Source organism: Tamandua tetradactyla, chromosome 7, assembly GCF_023851605.1.
Source record: "Tamandua tetradactyla isolate mTamTet1 chromosome 7, mTamTet1.pri, whole genome shotgun sequence".
Taxonomy (NCBI): domain Eukaryota; kingdom Metazoa; phylum Chordata; class Mammalia; order Pilosa; family Myrmecophagidae; genus Tamandua; species Tamandua tetradactyla.
In genome coordinates this window covers 124,827,749-124,848,351 of record NC_135333.1, presented here as the reverse complement: position 1 = coordinate 124,848,351, position 20,603 = coordinate 124,827,749, and the positions used below count along the sequence as shown (strand labels likewise).

The 20,603-nt window shown below is 47.4% G+C and overlaps 2 protein-coding genes across 5 annotated transcripts in view; one reads left to right on the top strand and one right to left on the bottom strand.

The window, feature by feature from the left end:
• The window catches only part of KIF5A (kinesin family member 5A), a 33,961-nt gene extending 29,660 nt beyond the window's left edge, over positions 1-4,301 (bottom strand). For 2 of the 3 annotated variants that reach the window (XM_077111201.1, XM_077111200.1), the window contains exon 1: positions 3,938-4,171. In XM_077111201.1, coding sequence (XP_076967316.1) covers positions 3,938-4,066 — 129 coding nt within the window. In that variant the 5' untranslated portion in view covers positions 4,067-4,171. Of the gene's footprint in view, positions 1-3,937 lie in introns of all 3 variants that reach the window. The other variant, XM_077111202.1, reaches the window with a different exon arrangement.
• A 2,540-nt stretch (positions 4,302-6,841) lies between these two features.
• DCTN2 (dynactin subunit 2) lies at positions 6,842-20,592 on the top strand. 2 transcript variants are annotated; one of them, XM_077111195.1, is made up of 15 exons: positions 6,842-7,020; positions 7,847-7,915; positions 9,430-9,469; positions 16,044-16,140; positions 16,324-16,385; positions 16,676-16,774; positions 17,152-17,312; positions 17,490-17,640; positions 17,914-17,979; positions 18,196-18,234; positions 18,420-18,497; positions 18,592-18,663; positions 18,850-18,952; positions 19,068-19,159; positions 20,120-20,592. In XM_077111195.1, the coding sequence occupies exons 2-15, from the start codon at positions 7,863-7,865 to the stop codon at positions 20,204-20,206; spliced, it is 1,200 nt and encodes a 399-aa protein (XP_076967310.1). In that variant the 5' UTR covers positions 6,842-7,020; positions 7,847-7,862; the 3' UTR covers positions 20,207-20,592. The 2 variants fall into 2 exon arrangements, with proteins under 2 accessions (XP_076967310.1, XP_076967309.1); XM_077111194.1 differs by lacking the exon at positions 9,430-9,469 and having other exon boundaries at positions 6,843-7,020.
• Positions 20,593-20,603: the final 11 nt, after the last annotated feature.

Here is a 20,603-nt window from a genome sequence, read left to right as displayed (position 1 = left end):
GCCTGTGCTAAGTAAGCACATTATGTGCATTTTTTCCCTTAATAGTCACAGCAATTCTATGAGGTAGGTACTCTTATTATTCCCATTTTACAGAAGAAGAAACTGAAACTTAGGTAAAATAGCTTACACAGCTAAGCAAACGCAGGGCACAATTTCGAACTCAAGCCCTCTGATTCCAGACCCACACAGCCAAGGTGATCAATGAGCTAAAATGCCAATACTGCATCAGACCCTTGTCATGGCTTTTTCTTCCCCTCCCCCACACGCTCAAATGTTTCCAGATAGAAGGAAAGTCCCTCATCACTCCCTTTTCCCAACCTTAACCCTGTTTTCAGAAGTATGCAATTCCTCCATCCATCTTCTCAGGGGGCCTCCTTTGTCACCCCCACTCCAGGTAATTGAAGACCCGCTGAGTTTGTACAGCATCAGGGTCTAGGAGACCAGCAAAATTAGAAACACTCACCGAGTCCTCCCACCTTTCAGAAATGCCCCCCTGAAATCCAGTCTCTCTCCCATCCACAGCAGTCCTAAGCGCATCTCACAGCCTTCTCTGGAAAGCCTTTCTTTGGAGTCCCACAGTCAGAGTTCTTTGTTTTCCTTTAACTCCACTCCAAGCCTCCTTGTCATTTTCTTGTTCATTTGTGTACCCCAGCACCTTTCTGTAGTTTTCCATTGTGTGTGTAGATGAAAGCTAATGGGAGAACCTAACACCAAGGGTCCAAAGATGACCAACCTGCTCAACCCTCACTAAAACACTTGGCAGAGGCTGAACTTCGAGCACCAGGCCCGATTTCCATGGTGACACCCCTGGGGATTGTTGCCATGGTAATGCCAAAGAGGCTCTGGTCACAGCAAACATTATCTCCCCTCTCCATTTTCCTTTATGAGACTCCCCAAAGTAAAGGGAGTCCTGCTCCTCTCTTCTCATATCAAAGTAACCCTGGGCCACCCCAAACTACACTGACTGTGCTTTAATAACTTTGCCAACCAACTTCACGGCTGAGGGAGGCAGCATATACTGGACACCTGAATGAAGGAGTGTGTGTGTGTGTGTGTGTGTGCATGCACATGTGTGTGTTTCCTCACTGTCATCCCTCTTATATCTAATGCTTCATTCGCGGCCTGGTAGAGCTGCAGCAGCCCAGACAGCAGGCACTAGAATGTGCCGCTCACCCGCAGCATAGCCAAGAAAGATAAACAGAGAGACACGTAAGTTGGTCCAGTGACAAAACTACATTGGGATCCTGAGTGACACAAAGAGCAAAATGAGATGCACATCACACAGAGACGGTGACCCAGACACTATTCTGCTATGACTCAGGCCATTAACTTTGGCTAAGCTCCATCCCCCAGATTCCTGGGGGAAGTCAGGGGAGCAGGGGAGGGATAAGGTTCGCAGAGCAGTCTCTCCAGCTTATTCACCCACCCGTTGCCAAGCAGAACAAAGCCCACTGACATAAGGGACTCTGAAGCCCAGAGCTAGCCGCCCGGCCATGCTGCAGAGGTACAGAGGAGAGCGGTTATAGGAAGGAGCAGGGCTGGGTTTGGAGAGATGGCCCTTCCCAGTTTTGCTCTTCCCTCATCTTCCCAGACAGCATAAAGAAGCTTCTGAAGCTTCTTCCATTAATTTCTCAAACTGTTCCCACACACTGGGTCCTAAAGGAAGACCAGCGGAAAAAAGAAGGAATGGGGATAGATGACTATTCCATGTTCCCTCAAAACCACTGCTCCTATAGCCTCATTCCCCTAAATGAGGAAGGAATAATAAGGCTGGGAAGGTAAACCTCCAGGATGCTGCCTGAGACAAAATGGCCCCTCACAAGCATTTATCTCGGAGTGAGAGATTGACTGGGAGGGCTAGGGCATGGGAAGATTCCCAACTAGACAAAGGTATAGTCCTACAAATATAGAGCTAAACAGACAAGGAAGTGCTAGCTGTGGAGCTGAGATAGAATCTGAATGGGCAGAGGGCCCTGGACTTCTCTTCATCTCTCCTCCTTCCCCACCTCCCACTGGTCTCTTCTGTTTAGCTAGGCTACTTGGACAGATCGACAGCATACCCCTTTCTCCCAGCATCACCCTCTGCTCCACATTCAGCACACCAGGATGGCCCACAGAGCCCAAAGGAGTCGGTTCAGACTTACCTGAAAAACCTTCTGGGGCAAAGAAGCTAAGCTTAAAAGAGGAAGCTTTTTGTGTGTTTTCTCCTCCATAAACATCTCTTTCCAATTTTTCAGCCTTCATTTCAAAGGAGGACCTCAAACTCTAACTTTTATAGCTAATGCCTACTGTCCAGGCTACTCAGATAAGGGTCACCCCCAATCCCTCCCTGGGGATGATTGAGGCCCTTTTTTTTTTTTTTTTTTTTTTGGCCTAGACAGAGTGACAAGACTGTAAGACCCTCTGAGAGCAAGGCCTGGGGTCCTAAGGCAAAAAGAGACAAATCTCCACATGCAAACACACATATAAGGCAAAAGCACCCATTTGAGTTCACAACATGGGTGAGGGCACAGGGTGGTGACAGACTAGGGCCCTTGGGAACAGGTAAGCAGGTCTCTTCCTAAGACATGTTTATTTAAAGTCCCAAATTCACTGACTCAGGGGGCCCATGCTCCCTCCCCTCCTTCCCTTTATTCCTTTGACAGGCCTGTTGCCAGCTGCCTGTGGCAAGCATTGTGGATCAAAGATATATAAGTAGCCCTGACCTTGAGAAGATTGGGGTCTACCCTCAGATGTGCCACTCCCTTCACTAAAAGGGCAACCATTTCCTGGCCTAGCACTCTTCAAGACCATAGGACTCAACCCCCAGGTCCTTTCACCCGACAGCCTGATGGTGCCTACTAATCTAGGAAAGGTGGAATGAGTGAGGCCTAGGAATTCCCTATGGGCCATAGCAGATAAAGGTCCCGAACAGAAATCTGGGGAGACAGTGTGATGTCGAGAAAAAAAAACATGAGTTTTTGAGTTACAGATTTGGATTCAGATCCATAACTGTGTGACCTTGAGAAAGTCATTAAACTTCTTTGGGTCTCAATTTCCTCATCTATAAAATGGAAATCTCAATACTTACTTCAGAGCGATGTTTTGAGGATTTAATATGTAGAACAACAAACACACAATAAATATTAGTTCTCTTAATAAGATCTCCTGCATGGGAAGGGGCTGTCACAATGAGGTAACAATGGCTTGCTACTTCTTACTGGAGCATCAACAGAAAGGGTGAATAAGCAAGTATTTATTAGGATTTCAGCGTTCTGGCATTTTTACTTTTTGGAGGGGTAGGATAGGAGGGGTTTGAAATCCACTTACCACTGTACCTGGGACGGATAGATAGACATTTCCTTAGGACCCCAGGGGTTCCCCCCAAATCGGGTGTGGCATTAAAGTATTCCTTTCCCAGAAAACCCTTCACTAGACCTGAACCCTCCCCCGCTCCCAAGTCCAGGCTAATTAGTTTGGGGGATGATGGAGGGCTTGATTCTGGAGCCCACTCCCATTCATACCTCTGCACAGACCCTGGGCTGCCCACTTCGCTTCTAGCCCATCCACTAGCCTTCCCCCTCCTTTCCTGGGAGGCTGGGGTAGAGATCGGAACCAATAACAAAGGGAAGACAGGCCTTCTCTAGGGGAAATGGAAAACATCAGAAAAACACCGGACTACCTTTCAGGGATGCGGACTCAGCAAAGAGGAGTGGAGTCCCCAGATCTCTGGGAAGTAGCCCCCTCCCACTCTGCGGAGACTTGGCCACCGGCCTGGGCAGGCCACACCCAGCCATCCAGATGCAGGGGAGAGGAGGGACTGCGGCGAGGAGGATGGAGGGTGGAAGATGAGCGGTGGGGAGGGGGCGCAGAGAGACAGGTAGGGAGCAAGGCTCCGCAGTGGGAAGATTCAGCTTCTCGCCCCCTCCCCGAAATCCCTTCTGGGGGCGGCACTCACCCCAATAACGACGCTGTCGTCCCCTTGAAAAATAGGGATGAACTTGTCCCCCCGCAGAACCTCGGCTTGGTTTAGGGGCCGAAATCGGCAGAGCACCTTGATGCTACACTCGTTGTTTGTCTCCGCCATAGTGGTCCCCGGCGTGGGGCTGGGGCACTTCTTGGGCTGCAGGGGTGGTAAGTGCTCTGAAGGAGGGAGACGCCCAGCTGAGGCCGAGGCGGAGGACAGATGCTCGGTCTCTGGGGCCGAGAAGGATGTGGGGTCGCAGGGGCAAAGGCTAGGGAGCAGGATGGGGCGCGCTTCCTCTCTGCTGCGGCACTGGGATGCGGGAGATCTGCGCGTCTGGTCCTCTCCCGGCGCTCTGCCTCTCCGCCCCTCGCGCTGCAGCGCCTCGCTGCGGGCCTGGGCGGGGCCGCGACGGAGGCGCGGGGGCGGGGCTTCCTCCGCGGGGGGGCGAGCCGCGGGACGCCGACCCCCGAGCGGTGTGATCCTTCCGGTCTTCTCGCTTCCTCCCGGCCACCCCCACCGCCGGACGCTCGGAGAGAACCTTGCCCTCACCCCCTCCCCAACCAATTCACTCCCTGCATCCCACTCCCTCGACCAGTTTGTCCCTCTGTAGGACTCCGCCCCCTGGAAGGGAATAAGAAATCGGAGGTGGGCCTATTCTAGGGAATAGTGTCAACAAGGTTTCCGTCCCCCTTTTTTCCCGGGGCATCCCCCACCTCCTTCACAATCTTCTGTCCTAATTGGGAGCACATTTCTTATTCCTCTATCACCCCCACCAAGCACAGGCGCCGGACTCCTTATCCACTCACCTCCAAGGGCAGCTGCTTTACCGGGAGGGAGGGTGGGACTCCAGGTCCCCTTCTTGGGGGAGAGGAGTGAGAGAAGGGTCTGGCTACTTCTCTCCCCTTCTACACCAAGGGCTGTACTCTATTCTCCCCCCAACCTATATACCAGTTTGAGGGGCAACAAACTCCCATTCTAGGCTTTCAGAATCTAAAAGCCAGTGAAATCCTCATTTCTGCTTCCTAGGTTCAGGTTGGCATGGAAGTGGGTAGGAGTAACTTTTTTAAGAGTCAGAAAGTGCTGAAGGAGAAGTGGTGATGGGCTAGGTGAGACCAGAGGGGCTTGGAAGAGGTTTTCTAGGAGGGATTTCTGCATTCCAGTTTCAAGCAGGTTTAGCACCCTACCTGAGTATGTTTCCTGTCTCAGATACAATTGGACAGAATCTATACACAGCAGTTCCCTTCTCAGGTCTTTCTTCTCTGGTTCTTCCCCTTCCCTAGCAAAAGCCAAACCCAGAGATTGCTTGTCCTTCCTTCATGCAGGGGCTGCAGCCCCTGGACAGAAACATTCAGAAGCTGGCCAAATTGATTTTCTTCCCGTCATAGGCCTCTGCTGACCAACAGGGAGTTGGACTGCAGGTTGAGGCTCTAGGTCAAGGGGAGGAAGGGCAGAATGATGAGAGAAGGGAGGAAGGGATGGAAATTCTGCCCAACAGCTGTCTGGAAAATGTCTGACGTCATTTAGACACTATGGGGCAAGGGTTAGTGGCTGTTGGCCTGACCAGACAAGACACAACCACTCATCTGGGGGAAGGGGCCCTACACATTGGGCCTACACCTTGATCCCAACGTGCATCTTAAAGGAACTGAATGAAAAGGATCCAGCATAAGGAACTGGATGAGAAGGCAGTCTCTATGGAGAAAGAGAGACAGAAGTTTGGGGAGAAGCCAGGAGAGTATGGCTAGAATGACAATGAGTTCCAACTCAGGAAAATAGACTTCTCTCCAGTCACTTGGTCTGGCACTATTTCTAAGTGTTGCAGCATCCTGCAAACTCAGGAAACATCCTAACCTTAGGCTCCCATGGGCTCCAGGGTGGCATCCTTAGTTAAGTAGTTGCAAAATGCCAGAACATGGAAAGTCACTGGGTAGAGACAAAAACCCACTGGGTATACCCCCTCTCTCCAAAAAAAAGCCAACGGGTGTATTTTTCATAAAGTTGGATTTATTAAGTTTAAAAGATTGTCCTTTATTCTGAAAGTCTGTCCTTCCTACTTTTCTACTAATTAATGACAGTGATAATACATAGGTTTTCATTTTCGTTGTACTTACTTGGCAAAATAAAAATGTAGCTATGTTATTTCTATCTTCACAAGATATTTCTATCTTGGTATTGTTGTTGTTTTAGTTTCATTAAGCCATGAAATCCCAAAGTCTGGGAACTATTAGCCAAGTGGTTAGAAGAACAGAGACTGACTGGTCTGCCAACCATTGAGCTACCACTTACCTATTGTGTGAATTTGAGATAGCACATTGCCAGATTAGGAAGAAAAAAAGAGAGGACGCCCAGTTAAATTTAAATTTCATATAAAGAATAATTGTGTATGTTTCAAATATGGCATGGGACATACACTAAAAAAATTGTTTATATGGAATTCACATTTAACTAAGTTCCCTGTACTTTATCCGACAGCTCTAACTTGAGAAGAGTATGTAACTTTTCCATTCCTAATAGACCCTAAGCGTTTTCAAAATTTTACTTTTTATTGTTGTTTCTGAAATCTTTGGCCGTACTGCAGCAGGACTTGCTGTGTGATTTTATCTAGTCACTTATTTTCTGTGAGTTCCAATATATACAACGGATAACTTTCACAGACTTGATGTAAACATGAAAGGAAATAAGTTCTGTGAAATAATTCCCTAAGGTGCATTACTGTCGTACCCTGCCCGAGCCCCGGCCTACCGAGACTACAAAACCCACAATCCTAGGCGGCGACCCCACCCCCACCCCCGCCATTACCTCATTCTCTGGTCTTGTCCTCGCCAATCACCGCCCCGTCAGGGGTGTGGTAGTGGGCTGTTCTCGCGACTGTTGCTTTACCCTTCTCCCTGTGTTGCTACTGTCGCGAGACTTCCGACTGCTCCGCCGCTCCCTTTGCTTCCGCTTTAGCCTGGGACCGGCCTCAACCTCTTCCCTACCCGAACGTCAGCCCCGGCTCCTCCGAGGCCCCGGTCCCCCAACCCCGCCTCGCCGCCTCCATGGCGGACCCTAAATACGCCGACCTTCCCGGCATTGTGAGTACAGGGGCCGGCCCCGGCTCCCCACCAACGCGCCCGCGACTTACCAAGGATCCCCAACAGATACCAACCCGCGACCCCTCCCCCCTGCAGCCCCTCCTCCGCTCCAAGGGCGCTTGCTGCTCCCTTCCCGACGGGCCACAGCACCTTCCCAACGACTCCGACCCGACTGGGCCAGGCTGTCGGCCGGCGCAGCAGGCCCACTTTCCGGCAGTTGCCGGTTACCCGGCCCCGGAATGCACCGGGTGTTTTCCACTTGTGCCCTACCTAGTGTTTCCATCAGCCGTGTTAACACCGCCCGTGCTGTCCCAGATCCCTCCATAAGCTCTCCTCCCAGAACCCCAGACGCACAGGTCACTTGATAATGGCCTTACCCGACCAAGGAAAAGGGTAGGGTGATAGAACCATTCTTGTGCCAGATGTGGAACTCTGCACTACGGGAACTTGTCCCCCGATGCACATGCCGGCATGTACCACTCTGCTTGTGTTGTTGCCCTCCCTGTATCCTCGGGATGGGAGTTGTGCTACGGTAGTGGTGTACAGGGCCTAATTTGAGAATAGCCCTCACCTTCTTCTGACATAATGAGTGCAAAGATTTGCCCCCCTCCAAATTCTGGATAGTATTTTTCTCATCACTAACGCTCACCATTTACTGTCAGGCCCAGATATCTTTACTGTCATCCCCACTCCTCTAAAACATGGGGAACTGACTTGTTCTGGGCAGGCAGAGGTGAAAGGACAGAATCTCAGCATCACACTATGCTTTCTTTGTTAGTTTGGATGCTGGGTAGTGTGGTTGGGTGATCACTGCTTCTACCTGCAGGCCAGGAACGAGCCAGATGTTTATGAAACCAGCGACCTACCTGAGGATGATCAAGCAGAGTTTGATGCGGTAAGACTGTGTGCTGCCTCAGGACCCCTCTGGGCTCTGACCTATCTTCCCCAGGCAGGCTTTCTCCTTTCTCTGGCCAGCAGTAAGCGGGTATGCCAACCCCAGCCTAGCTGTTATGTAGGTTGCAGGGCTTGCAGAGGCCTCTCAGCCAACAAAGAGCAGTGCCATGAAGGAGAGTTACATCTGAGGAATTACAACCAGGAAGACTTGCTGGGAAAGCCCTTATCCTTACGCCTTTTTAATAAAATTGGAGTATCTCAAATCAGTTAGGTTTGGGGCTAAAGACTTAATTAGGCCCCTGGGTTCTAGTCCGTGGTAATGAATCGCGAAGCCTGAGCACTTGTAAACTGCCTGATAAGGGACAAGGCCTTCCCTTTCATAAAATATTTCACTCAATACATGTTCATTAATATCATACTGAGAGCTAGGCTTTGAAGTATAAATGAAAGCTTTTTTATATGAATATACACTATCCAGTGGACAAGGAGGAAGAAAAAGATGTGGAAAATTTAAAAGGTAAGGAACCTGGTCAGAGCAAAGTAAATTTGAGGGCAAATATAAACTTTTCATATCAGCAGAGGAGAGACCGTGGTATCACTTTCAGGTCTAAGAAGAAATCTAGATTGAGGAGGAAGGAATTAGCTATAGACATACTTTAATCAGGAGGGCAACGACTTAGCATTGTTTATTTAATGTGTTCATTCTGTGTTGATTTTTGTGCAATGCGGAGAAAGGAAGAAATGTCCCTGACCTTAGGGAGCGCCAGACTAACGCAGGAGTTAGGATATATGCAGGAAACGTGAGAAAATAAAATTGAGTGAATAAAAATCAACATAGGAGAAGTTCTGTATGAAGTGCCCAGGGGAGCAGAGATAGGTTAGCACATCTTATAGGATGTGTTTTAGGCTCTGTTATTTCTAAAGCGAGCTGGGCTGGGGTTGCATTGGTGGTATCAGAGTGAAGGTGTGACTACTAGTCAGCAGGATCGGGCTCATCGTATCTGACTGTGAGTGCTGTGGCTCTGTCTGTGGGGCTGGTTTGTTTAGGGAAATGCTGACCGCTGGCTTACGTATGGCTTGGCATACTCACTTATTCCTTATTTGATTCCTCCATGTGGAAATAGCTTCTGCCTTCCTTCCTTTTAGGGAACACCTTCACTGTCCCCTCAGTGGTGTGTTCCTTGTGGCTTCTGTACCTGCTGTCATGTTAGTATGTCACCCAAGCTTGAGTATCTGGAGATCAGTGCAGAATTGTGTAAGGACCTGAGTGTTCACCTGTGACTCCAAGAGGTGTCTTAGTAGGCAGCAGCCTCTGGCCTCACAGAGTAGGGATGTGGATGCTGAGGGCTTCACTGTACTGCCACAGTGTAGAGACTGTTCAGCTCTGCCAAAAAGATATCAAGCTTTTATGGTGAGATAATAAATGGAACTTTATCACTAACTGATACAAATGAGTAGTATCATAGCTGTCCCTTTTCCAAACAGAAAAAATACCTTGTCATTTTCCTTTTGAAGGAACTGGGAGATAATAAGAAGACGAGGACATCCATTTCAGGCATGGAAGAAGCTGAAAATGCAGCTCTGATTGGCTGTTTCACCCCGCTGAGCCTGAGCAGCCCATTTTAGTAGCATCTGGAGGAGGGGTGGCAGGGTGGGGGTGGGGGTTGATGGGGAAGGATACCATGAGTGTTCATTTCCTGAGGCACATTGCCCAGGATGCCATTTAACAGCGTTTAGGAGCTTAATGGTGAATAGCCAAGTTGCCTCCACCACCTAAGGCTCAGTTAAGTGGCTCTCCATCACTAGGGAGGAGTGAATAGGGTGGGGAGACCTTCCACTGCCTCAGGAGCCTGTGTGGCTGAGATGTTTCCTGATGTCAGCTAATATTTGGCCCTTGCATGTCCCTGTGGGCCTTAGGAGGGCAGCTTTCCAGAAGTCAGCTGAGTAATGGCCTTTCTGCTGCTCTTAATACTAATGTAAATGTGCAACTTGAGGAGCAGTGGGTTGTGCTTTGATAGTCCAGGAATCTTCTGTCTGTGAGGCTTGGATTCTCAGTAGCAGTCTGTCCCTCACATCTACTCCCCAAACCTTGCAGAAGTGACAGTTACATATCACCACTGTTGTGGCTGAACCATAAGGTTTTGAGTCATCTCCTAACCCCTGGCAACAGATTTTTCTGCCTTAGTCTCCAGATTATCTTCAACTTTAATTTTAAAAAAGCAGATAATACCTACACATAGAACAAAAGACTCAGGACTATAGAGTGAAAAATCTGTTTCTCATCCCTGCCGGCCACCTTTCAGTTCCCTTCCCTGGAGACAACCAGTATAACCAGCTTCTTGTGGGACCTTTTGGAGGGTTTCCAGGTTTTTATTTAAAGGAATAGTCAAGTAGTATTGACCCTCACTGTCCTGGTATCTCCTGATTTCTCCACTGCAGTTGAAATTGGACTGCTGAAGGAAATAACGTCCCTTAAAGATCTTGCTGCTTTAACTCATACACAAAAGTTTTGCAGTTCCCACGTGGGGTGGAGGGAAAGGGGGAGGAAAGTGGAAGAGGATTTTAATTTTGCTGCAGATGATCCTGATTTTCCTACTATCCACTTAAAACAATTTTAGCAGGAGATAGAATATTCCAAAATAGGAATGAGCCAGAAAACTAAGCAGGATAGCTTTTTTCTTCTCAATCTGGGAGTATCTCCTCTCCACATGTCAGACACTCCTAGTTTGACTGTGACGATGGGTTTGGTTAAAAACTTTTCTTAATATTTCTGGTTGGATAGGAAAGGTAATTCCCAAATGGGTTCCCCACCCCTCTGGGCCAACAGCCTGCCTTAGTCTGTAAGGCATTCTGCTCATGGCTTTTAAACCACTGGAGCAAGAACAGTAAATTAAGAAGATCTCCTTAAAAACAGGATTTAGTTTCTCCCTTTTTGGCATAACTACCCCCAGTGCCATTTGAAAGAGGGATAAAAAATGACCTAGCCATAGCTTGGTGGGGCCCTGGCAGAGGCTTTAGCTCTCCAAAGATTAGATACTGCTGGACACTTCATCAGTCTGAGATGAGAAACAGTAGGTTCTCTTGCTTACAGTTTGGGATGTCATAGAGTATGCTTGATTGTGTTCATTGACTGTTGGCGCACTTGAACTTACCTGAGTTTTTCCTAATGCTTCCCCCATCCTCCCTCCTCACCACCTTGCCTGGATACTAGTTTGCACAAGTAAGACCATTCAATGCTTCTTCTCTGCATGTTTTTTTTTTCATCTGCCACCTAGCATGCAATGCTCTGCCACTGTGCTATTGCTATAGCTAATTGTTTTAAATACCAATGAGTCCCTAGCTGGGTCACTGTGGGGCCTGCTGGCCTTATGTTTAAAGATCATTAATCAAGGTATAGAAGTATAACTCTCATCCATGAATCATTGTTTCTTCCTTTTGTGAGGTCTGCAGAATAAAACTATCCACTGGAGGATGGGATAAAACATGGAGGCTATGAATGCTTTGGACATGAGGTATTTAGGAGCTGTAGTTAGAAGGGGATTGCCTTTCTCCTGCTCAGACTCAAACGGAATTAAGAGAAAAGGAATGGCTTTTAGCCATTCTAGACAAGGGTGGAGAACAATAGGCATGGCCATGGGAATCACTTCTTAGCTATGGTGGATTATTGCTGGGAAAAAAGCCTCATTTTAGTACCCTCTATGCTTTGAGAAAGGTAAATTAGAAGGGGAGGAAAGGGTGTTGTATATACTTTTAAGAAAAAAATAATTAGGTTATTTGTGCTTCACAAGTCTCTCTGCTTCTGTACCCTTCCTTGAGAAATGGATGGATGGTCAGTATTATGAAGCCATCCTGGACAGTTTTATTCTACAGTACTATCCATTTTCCTTGTCATCATGGTTCTGAAGTTCCCCTATGGCCTAGAGCTTGAACAGGCTCAGAGAGCAGTGATGGCCTCCTCTCCTGTTTGATTTAGCATCTCAGTTCTTGTCTTCTGAGGCACAGCCATTTAGCCAAACAGCCCTGGGGAGTCTGGGAGTCCATTAATGAGAAGGACTGGGAATTATGTACCAGGTAAGCTGGTACCCATGATTAGGGCACCTGGGATTTTCCAGTCAAGTTGGCTGTGGCGTTCTAAGTTTCCATGGTGACTCTATACTCCTTGTTGTGGGAATTATTAATAAAATCTCATCATCCCTCACCCCCACCCAAAGGACAGACCTGGAATTGGTATATACTATTTACAAACTAATACATCACTTTTCCTTATCTTTGATTTTCTGTCCTCCCCTGTTCAGCTTGTTTCTCATGATTTGAACTTGAATGCATGATCCATGTCCTCTCTCTCTCCTTGAGTTTCTCCCAAGCTGGTTCTAGCTTGGTGAGGCAAGTAAGAGAAAGGTACAGAGCGTGTGCCTCCCCTCATGTGTTCATATGTGTGCACCTGTGAGTGCTTTTATCCAACTTCCCACTCTGAGCCAAGACATCGTAGCCTTTACTACAGAACCTGGAGCCACCTTTACCCTAAAAAGGAGGAGTCATGGCTGGGCTGGATTCTGGCAGTGGACAGGGATTGGAGAGGTTAAGGTTCGGGGGGTGTCTGGCTGAATTCTCTGTGGCAGGAATTAGCATTGTCTCTATCCCACCATGAATTTTCTTAGGCATATAGCCATCCTCAACTTACACCTGCCCATCAACAGAGGTCCTGCAGAGTCAGAGCACACAGCTGGATTTTTCTTCTTGGCAGTTCTTTAGCAGGTTGCCTGGAAGTGGGATCCTTATCTATATGGCCTGAACTAAAATAAGGCCTTTTTGAAATACTCTCATGCTCCCCCCTTGTCCACCCTCCAGTCCCTGTGAATTTTGAGAACGGAAGATTGAAGTAACATGTTCTACACATGGGTTGGTAGCAAGGAATCTTGGTGTTCTCTGGACTCTGTGCTAGCACATTCATGTAAGAATTGCCTTGGACCCCCCAGAGCCACAGGGTAAGTCACCAGCCATGGTCAAGGTGGATACCAGTAGCCCAGGCTGCATGAGAGAGCAGGATTTGCCAGACCTCCCCTCTGGCAGCAGGAAATAAGAATGGGGCTGGAATTAGATACTTTGTGTTTCTTTAAACTCACCATCTGTTGCTGACATATTTTGTTCTGCTTAACCTAAAGTCAGTTCAAACTACCCATATGAGCATGTGCATCTTTCTACTCTCATTGTGACTATGTCTACTCTCATTGTGACTATGTCATCCAAATATCTAATTCTCTCAAAACTAGAGAAACTAGGAAACAGGAAGACTTGGGCCATGAACTAGTAAGGGGAGCTTCCCCCTTGTGAATTTTGGACTCTCAATCAGCTATAGGCCCTCAGAATCTCCATAGTCTCTGCTTCATATTTGGCCATCTCTGCAGCTTCCTCTCCATCTCAGCCTTCTCTTCCTGCACTTTCCTACTACATGGCACTAGCTTGTAACATCTGCTAGTCCTCAGATGATCCTCAGTTGCTACCACTGATGGCAAAGCTTCCTGACATCCTCACCACCAGAGAGGAAAGGGTCCCATGCTGTCCTTTCTCTTGGGGTATGTGGTGACCCCATTGAAATTTCTTGGTCCCCAAATTGTGCTAGGCTCCCCTGGGGCCCTGTGGTGCAAGTGTGTTTGAAGACTACCATGTAGTGCATGTGAAAATTTGCTAATAACAATTTTGTCTTTTTTTTCCCTCCCTCACCCTTATCCCCCTTGCTCCCTTTCCTTTTAACTCTTGATTTTCTCACCTCTGGGGAAACCGCAAGGAGCTGGTAAGAAGCCTGACCTTTCATCTGCTTTTGTAATGGGGTGTGCTATGATGGGCAGTTGTTTTTCTATCCTTTTGTCTCTATTAAAGCTTTTATCCTTCTATTTAATCCCACCCCCCACCCTCCCAGCTGAGAGTCTTTTCCCATTTCACAAATCGCTGTAATGACACTGCCCCCAACCCATGCCCTAGAGCTCCTAGACACTGATGGAATAGGTGCCACTGGAGGACTAGCATTTGCTGTCCACCTGTGTCTTCTGGGGCCACACCCTCAGAGAGGCTCCAAGAGGACAGCAGCCCTTCTGACACAGGACGCGCTCCTGCAGCAGGGAATAGGGTGAAAGTGCTGCTCATCCCTGTGATTGTCCAGCCATTCTGTGTTTGCCCAGTTTTACCTTGCTTAGGAAAGTAGATGAGAAAATATGTTCTCATCTGCACAGTGCCTGTCCTATAATAAGGGCTTAACGAATGGTAGTAACGTTTAGTTTCTTTCCTTGGTTTGTTGATTATGCCTCCTGTTCCTCTTATTTAAGAGGCTTTTGTTTTTTAATAGATTTCTACATCTTTGACCTTGATTGGAACTCTCATAGGTAGGATTAGCATATTCTTAAGTGTGAACTTAAAGAAAGTGGCTATCTATCCTGAGTAACAGTCCTTCTCATGCTAAAGACCACAGTTGTATGGCTGGTGGCTGTGCTGCCCATGACATTTCAGAGGTTAAAGAAATAATGACTTGGGACTGAATTGCCTCTTCCCCCACACACTTGCAAGCAAGACATTGGGCCCTCTTGCTTTCCCTTGTTCTTTAGCTCTTGCTGTCAGCCCAGCACTTCCCTGAAGAAGAAGATCCAAGTTGCTGTTTTATCCTTACCCTCTCTCCTCCCTTATTTTTATTTTTCTCCCTTATTTTTAAAGCTGTCACTCATACTGACTTCCTTTGCTAATAGCAGAGCATGTCCCTCTGTTTCCCCCTCACCTCCCATACATAACTGCGCGCGTGCACACACACACATACACACACACACACTCACTCACTCACTCACTCACTCAGAGGTTCTCAGTCCTGGCTACATATCAGATTCACCTGGGCAGCTTTTAAACTGGCCTAATGCCCTAGCTCTACACCAGAATAAATTAGGGAGGTAGGCCCAGCATCCCTCCCCACTTCATGGCTTTTTTTTTTTTTTTTTTTTTTTTAACATTTTCTAAATGATTCTGTGTGCTACCAGGCTTGAGAACCATTATCCTAGTTGAAGGACAGAAGACCCGTTTTGCCTTCTCCTGTAGAAGGAGATGTCAACTCCCACAAAATAAAAGCACTTCTGTGTCTTCTTCCTCCTCCTTTTAATATTAATGTGAGAGCTTTTGGGCTTCTGACAAGTGAAGGAGGGACATGCAGTCTGGAGTGTCGATCCTTGGTGTAATTACTAGACTCTGTGGACAGGAAGTAAATATCTAGTAAGAAGGGAAACTGTTTCAATTTCTAGGGCAGACTGTTTTTTCACTTTCCTCTACTGTGTCCCCTGTTTGGGAGGAACTTCAGTGTTTGAGGCACAATAGAGGAGTCAAAGAGAAGAAGCAGGTGCTGCACTTCTCTCTGAAAAGATGCTCCATTTCAGTGCTTGCATATAGCCAATGCCCAGAGTTCTTTTGGCAAGCAGATATTGCTTATGCTTATTGCTTCTAAGATGTCCCTTAAAAAATAAGCCAGTAAACCCTGCCCCTTCTCCCTACCTCCTCAATTCCCTGGCATCACAGCAGCCTGGAAACTAGACTGCTGGTCAGGTCTTCTGCCATCCTTCCTTCTGTATCTGAGAGCTGATGTCTTTCTTCCCTTCATCAGGTTTAAAGTCCTAATATTTACCTTCAGGGTTAATGGCCTGATTGTCTGCCTTCCCTCCTCTTTCCCTCCTGCAGGAATGGGAGATTAGCTTAAAAATGGATTTAGTTGCAAGGAGATTTGCTTTTGGGAGGGGCAGATTAGAAGAGGTCAGGTTGGTTTCTGGCCTGGAGTGCATGATGTATGCCAGATAATTTTGGGAGGGCCCAGTTAGATGGGGTGGGGGGGATGGAGAAACGTATGTACAGAGTAGGTGGAGGGTTTGTGCTATCTCTGTTCCTGGTTGAATCAGGGTAGTAATATTTATAGAACTGAGACTCTAGAGTTATCAGGGAGCTTCAGTTTCCTAGATTGAGCCTGTGTCAGTGGCTTAGAATGGAGCTGCCCTTCTTTCCCTTTGGAAAAATAGGGCCTAGTCTAATGTTTGGGGATTTGGTGGGTTATGGGGAAACTCTAGGGTGGGAATGATTCTGCCACTGATCTGAGCCACCTATTCCTGCAGGAGGAGCTGACAAGCACAAGTGTGGAGCACATCATCGTCAATCCCAATGCTGCCTACGACAAGTTCAAGGACAAGAGAGTGGGGACAAAGGGACTTGGTGAGCCTGGGCTGAAAGTTGGGTGGGGGCAAGCCGGGAGGGCAAACATGAGAAGTGGCTTCCTGTCTTCAGGTCTTAGTGGCTCTTGTTTTGGGGAAGAGCTCCTCATGGAGATCTCTTATGGAAACCCTCTCAGTCACCTGAAAAGTCAGACCCTCAGTTCCATTTTCTTTTCTCTGGCAGATTTCTCAGATCGTATTGGAAAAACCAAGAGGACAGGATATGAATCTGGAGACTATGAGATGGTTTGTTGTGTGTATATGTGTGTGTTGAGAACAGGATGTTGCAGGGATCCAGAGTTTTTCTCTGGTTAGGGGTCCTGGGGAACCCAGCAGGATGCAGTTAAGGATACTGCCCCCACTTCTGTTTCTTGTGAAGATTGTCTAGGCTTCTGGCTACTTCCCATTCTTTTATCCTGGGGTATTGTGGATTCTTGGTTGGACATGATCCCTATGTCTTAGTCCCGAGGTTTGGACTAATTCTTGAGGTTCCCTTAATGGGAGGTGCAACATCACCCTCTGTGTTTGCTCTTTAGCTTGGAGAGGGTCTTGGAGTGAAGGAGACACCCCAGCAAAAGTACCAGCGACTATTGCATGAGGTCCAAGAGCTAACAACTGAAGTTGAGAAAATCAAGGTAACTACAAACTTTTTTTTTCCATTCTCTGCTATGACTTATAGTCATCGATCCTCCCTAACACTCCCACCATGAGGAAAAAGATTCCCTAAAGTTTCAGGATAAAGGAGCTGAGGTTATCAGTGTTTAGGAGTACACACGAAACTACAATTAATGGGCAATCTGCTATACTAAGGACCATCCCAGTGACTTTCAGCTACAGTTATCCTTAGTTTTTTTTTTTTTTTTTTGCATGGGCAGGCACCGGGAAAGGAACCTGGGTCTCCAGCTTGGCAGGCGAGAACTCTGCCTGCTGAGCCACCTTGGCCCGCCCAGTTTTTGTTTTTTATTGATTCATTCTTGCCATTTCTCACTGTCTCCACTTCTTTTCATACCAGATGACAGTGAAGGAGTCGACTGCTGAGGAGAAGCTGACCCCTGTGGTGCTAGCTAAACAGCTTGCAGCCCTGAAGCAGCAGCTGGTTGCTTCCCACCTGGAAAAACTGTTAGGACCAGATGCTGCGATCAACCTCACTGACCCTGATGGAGCTCTGGCTAAGTGGGTCCCCTACTTTGTTGGGAAATCACTGCTTTTGGGGTTCTTGAGGGACTCAGCCAGGTACTGACAAGGATACTAAGGGGAGAGGTTCCCAGCTCTTCCTAAATACCGACTATGAGGCAAAAGTGAGAGAGTGATTTGGCCAGCTCACATCTACTTTGTCTCCTCCTGCCCTAGGCGCCTATTGCTGCAGCTGGAAGCAACAAAGAACAGCAAAGCGGCTGGTTCAGGAGGAAAGACCACCTGCGGGGCTTCCCCAGATAGCAGTCTTGTCACTTATGAACTACATTCACGACCTGAGCAGGACAAGTTCTCTCAAGCTGCCAAAGTAAGCATGTATCTGGTGTAGGTCAGGGCACAGGGGAATTAGACCTGGGAAGAGGGTGCTGGGAATGCTTCTGTTTCCACAATGTCTCATTCTCCATTTTTCCCTCCTTTCAGTTAAGATTTTCACCTTGTGGCTAAGGATGTGTTTCAAGGAAAGGAACCACATTGGTGGAGGGGAGAGGGGAGAACAGCAAGCAGAGAAGAGCAGGATTTGTTCCTCCCATTGTAGCAGCAGAGAGGCAGATGGTACATCTCACCTCCTTCCTTCCCTTAGGTTGCAGAACTTGAGAAGCGCCTGACAGAGCTGGAGGCGACTGTGCGCTGTGATCAGGATGCCCAGGTCAGGTGTTCTCTTATGCTTAGTCTGAGCCTCAGATCCTGGATCCTAAGCCCTAAGGTCCATAGCATTCCACATAAGCCTGGAAAGAGTTAAGAAAAGGTTTCAGTTGTAGGGTCAGCTAGGGGTTTTCAGCTGAGAACCAGAAAGGATAGGAGAAAGTGGTGATCACATGGAGATAATAAGAACCACTGTTTTCTTCCCTCCTTTTCCCTCCAGAATCCTCTTTCTGCAGGTCTCCAGGGAGCCTGTCTTATGGTAAGTGTAGAGGGAACTGGAGTGTTTGAATATGGAGGGGGATTTTGGGATTGGGTTTGTTTTGAGAATTGTTTTGGCATCTGTAGCTTTATGTTAATTAAGTCTAGTGGGATATGGGGAAGTCTCTTCCTAGTCTGATCATTCTCCCTTTATGAAGCTTGTCCCAACCCCAACCCCACCCCCAGGAGACTGTAGAGCTGTTGCAGGCAAAGGTGAGCGCCTTGGACCTTGCAATTTTGGACCAGGTGGAAGCTCGGCTACAGGTATTAAGTGGAGGGCAAACTGAATTATGGGTAGTTTGGGACTTTAGAAGCCATCGGAAGCCCTCACTACCAACCTTAAAATCTGTGCTTTCAGAGTGTCCTGGGAAAGGTGAATGAGATTGCCAAGCATAAAGCCTCTGTAGAAGATGCAGATACACAAAACAAGGTCAGGAAGACACCTTTTGCCCATCCTCATCCCTTCCTGTTCCTCATATTATCCAAATCCTTTTGGTAGTAACATCAGGTCCTCAGGTCCCTGTCTTCAGCAGTTATCAGTTGCGAAAGGACAGTATTTCCCTCTGTCTAGTTGATCTCTCCCACCATTCCCTCTGTGCCTGTCATGTCACTTTAGGTGCACCAGCTGTATGAAACCATACAACGCTGGAGCCCCATTGCCTCCACCCTTCCTGAGCTGGTACAAAGACTTGTCACTATCAAGCAGCTGCATGAGCAAGGTGAGAGGCCAGCAGTCAGGGGTGCTATGTAAGAGGAATTGAAAAGTGGGCAGCTTTTATTCCCATCCCTCTTGGAATTTAGTCTCAACCATTTCTTTTTTACCCTCTTTTGTAGCCATGCAGTTTGGTCAGCTCCTGACACACTTGGATACCACCCAGCAGATGATTGCCAGTTCCCTCAAGGACAATACCACTCTCTTAACCCAGGTATGTACCCCTTTACTGATCTACCACCTCCATTTTCCAGCATATTCAGACTGGGTTCTCCAGCTTCCTCTCTAGGGTTCTGCCTTAGTCCAGTTTATAGCATGGTGTCTTGGAAGCAGCTTGGTTTGAGTATACCCCCATCATTGTCTGTGGGACTTTTTGACAATTCTTTTAACCTATGAACCTCCATTTTCCTATCTGTAAAATACACCTATCTCAGAGTTATAGTGGATTATTAGGTGAAATAATATGGACAAATTGTTATGGGTTCAATAAACAGGAATTTGTCCTACAAAACCTACCCTTTCCCTCTGTAGACTCAGCTTTACTTTACTCTCCATGGGATCTTCATCCACATGCTCTTGTGCACAGTACATTTGCAGGAATATGGGCTTTGAAGTCAGGAGCCAGGCTTCAGCCTTTTTCTGCCACTTCCTTTCTTACCCTGGGCAGTGAGCCTCACTTTCCTCATTCTTTCCTTTAGCTATCCTGAGCATGTAGTGGGCTCTCAGTTTCTGTTGGGAGATACTGTTCTCAGTGCTGGAGGAACTTTTAGTTAAGAGACCAGCTCACAGAATAATCAGAATAAATGAAAATATATGCAAAGTACTTAATATAGTTCCTTTTAGAGCAGTCTTCTGAAATTTTTGAACTGGTGAAACCTGCATTTCAACAAAATCTTACTTGATCCTCTTTAATATAAAACTGTTAGAACTTTTCTGGACGAAGTCAGGATGGGAATTCTTGGAGTCCTGACTGCTTAACAGACCCTGAGCCAGTTCCTTGGTACTCAAAGGGCAGTTTGAAAACTGCTGCTATTACATTTTCCTCTGGGACCCATAGCTGTAATTAACATTTATTTAATTTTCTTATCTTCTACGAGAATTTCTTCAGGTCCTCATCCAGATGCCCTGATCACCAGGACCTAACAAAAAGGCAAACCTCTCCATCACTTTCTAGGTGCAGACAACCATGCGTGAAAACCTGGCCACAGTTGAGGGCAACTTTGCCAGCATTGATGAGCGGATGAAGAAGCTGGGAAAGTGAGCACTGTTTGGAGATGGGAAACAGGGGTAATCTCTACTCTGTTGAACTTTTAACAGCTTACATAGGGCTGTCCCCTCTGTGGTTTCCCCTTAACTATAACTCTGTATCCCCATTCCATTTGACACTGGGGGCAAGGGGTTCTTCTTGCATGTGGGGTTTATACCCCTCCCCTGCTAAATACAGAAATGGTAGCTGGGGGATAGTAGATGGTGGTGTCCCCTCAAGCCCAAGGGACGAGGGCATGGGTCCAGTGACATGCCAGCTCATGTCCAATACTGCTTTGCCTGGTGTGGGGGAAGGGTTGAATCCTGTCCTCTGACACAGCTTCTATGGCTGACTGTAATATTGTACAACTGTTTCTGACCATTAAATGCTGTTGTACTCTGTGTGGCCTCTG

What these genes read in the sequence shown, in the direction of transcription:
- DCTN2 (XM_077111194.1), top strand. Translation starts at nt 6,985, where the DNA reads ATGGCGGACCCTAAATACGCCGACCTTCCCGGCATT. An exon ending in GCTGTGATCAGGATGCCCAG is followed by an intron (nt 17,980 to 18,195) that starts GTCAGGTGTTCT and finishes TTTTCCCTCCAG; the next exon opens with AATCCTCTTTCTGCAGGTCT. An exon ending in AGGTGGAAGCTCGGCTACAG is followed by an intron (nt 18,498 to 18,591) that starts GTATTAAGTGGA and finishes CTGTGCTTTCAG; the next exon opens with AGTGTCCTGGGAAAGGTGAA.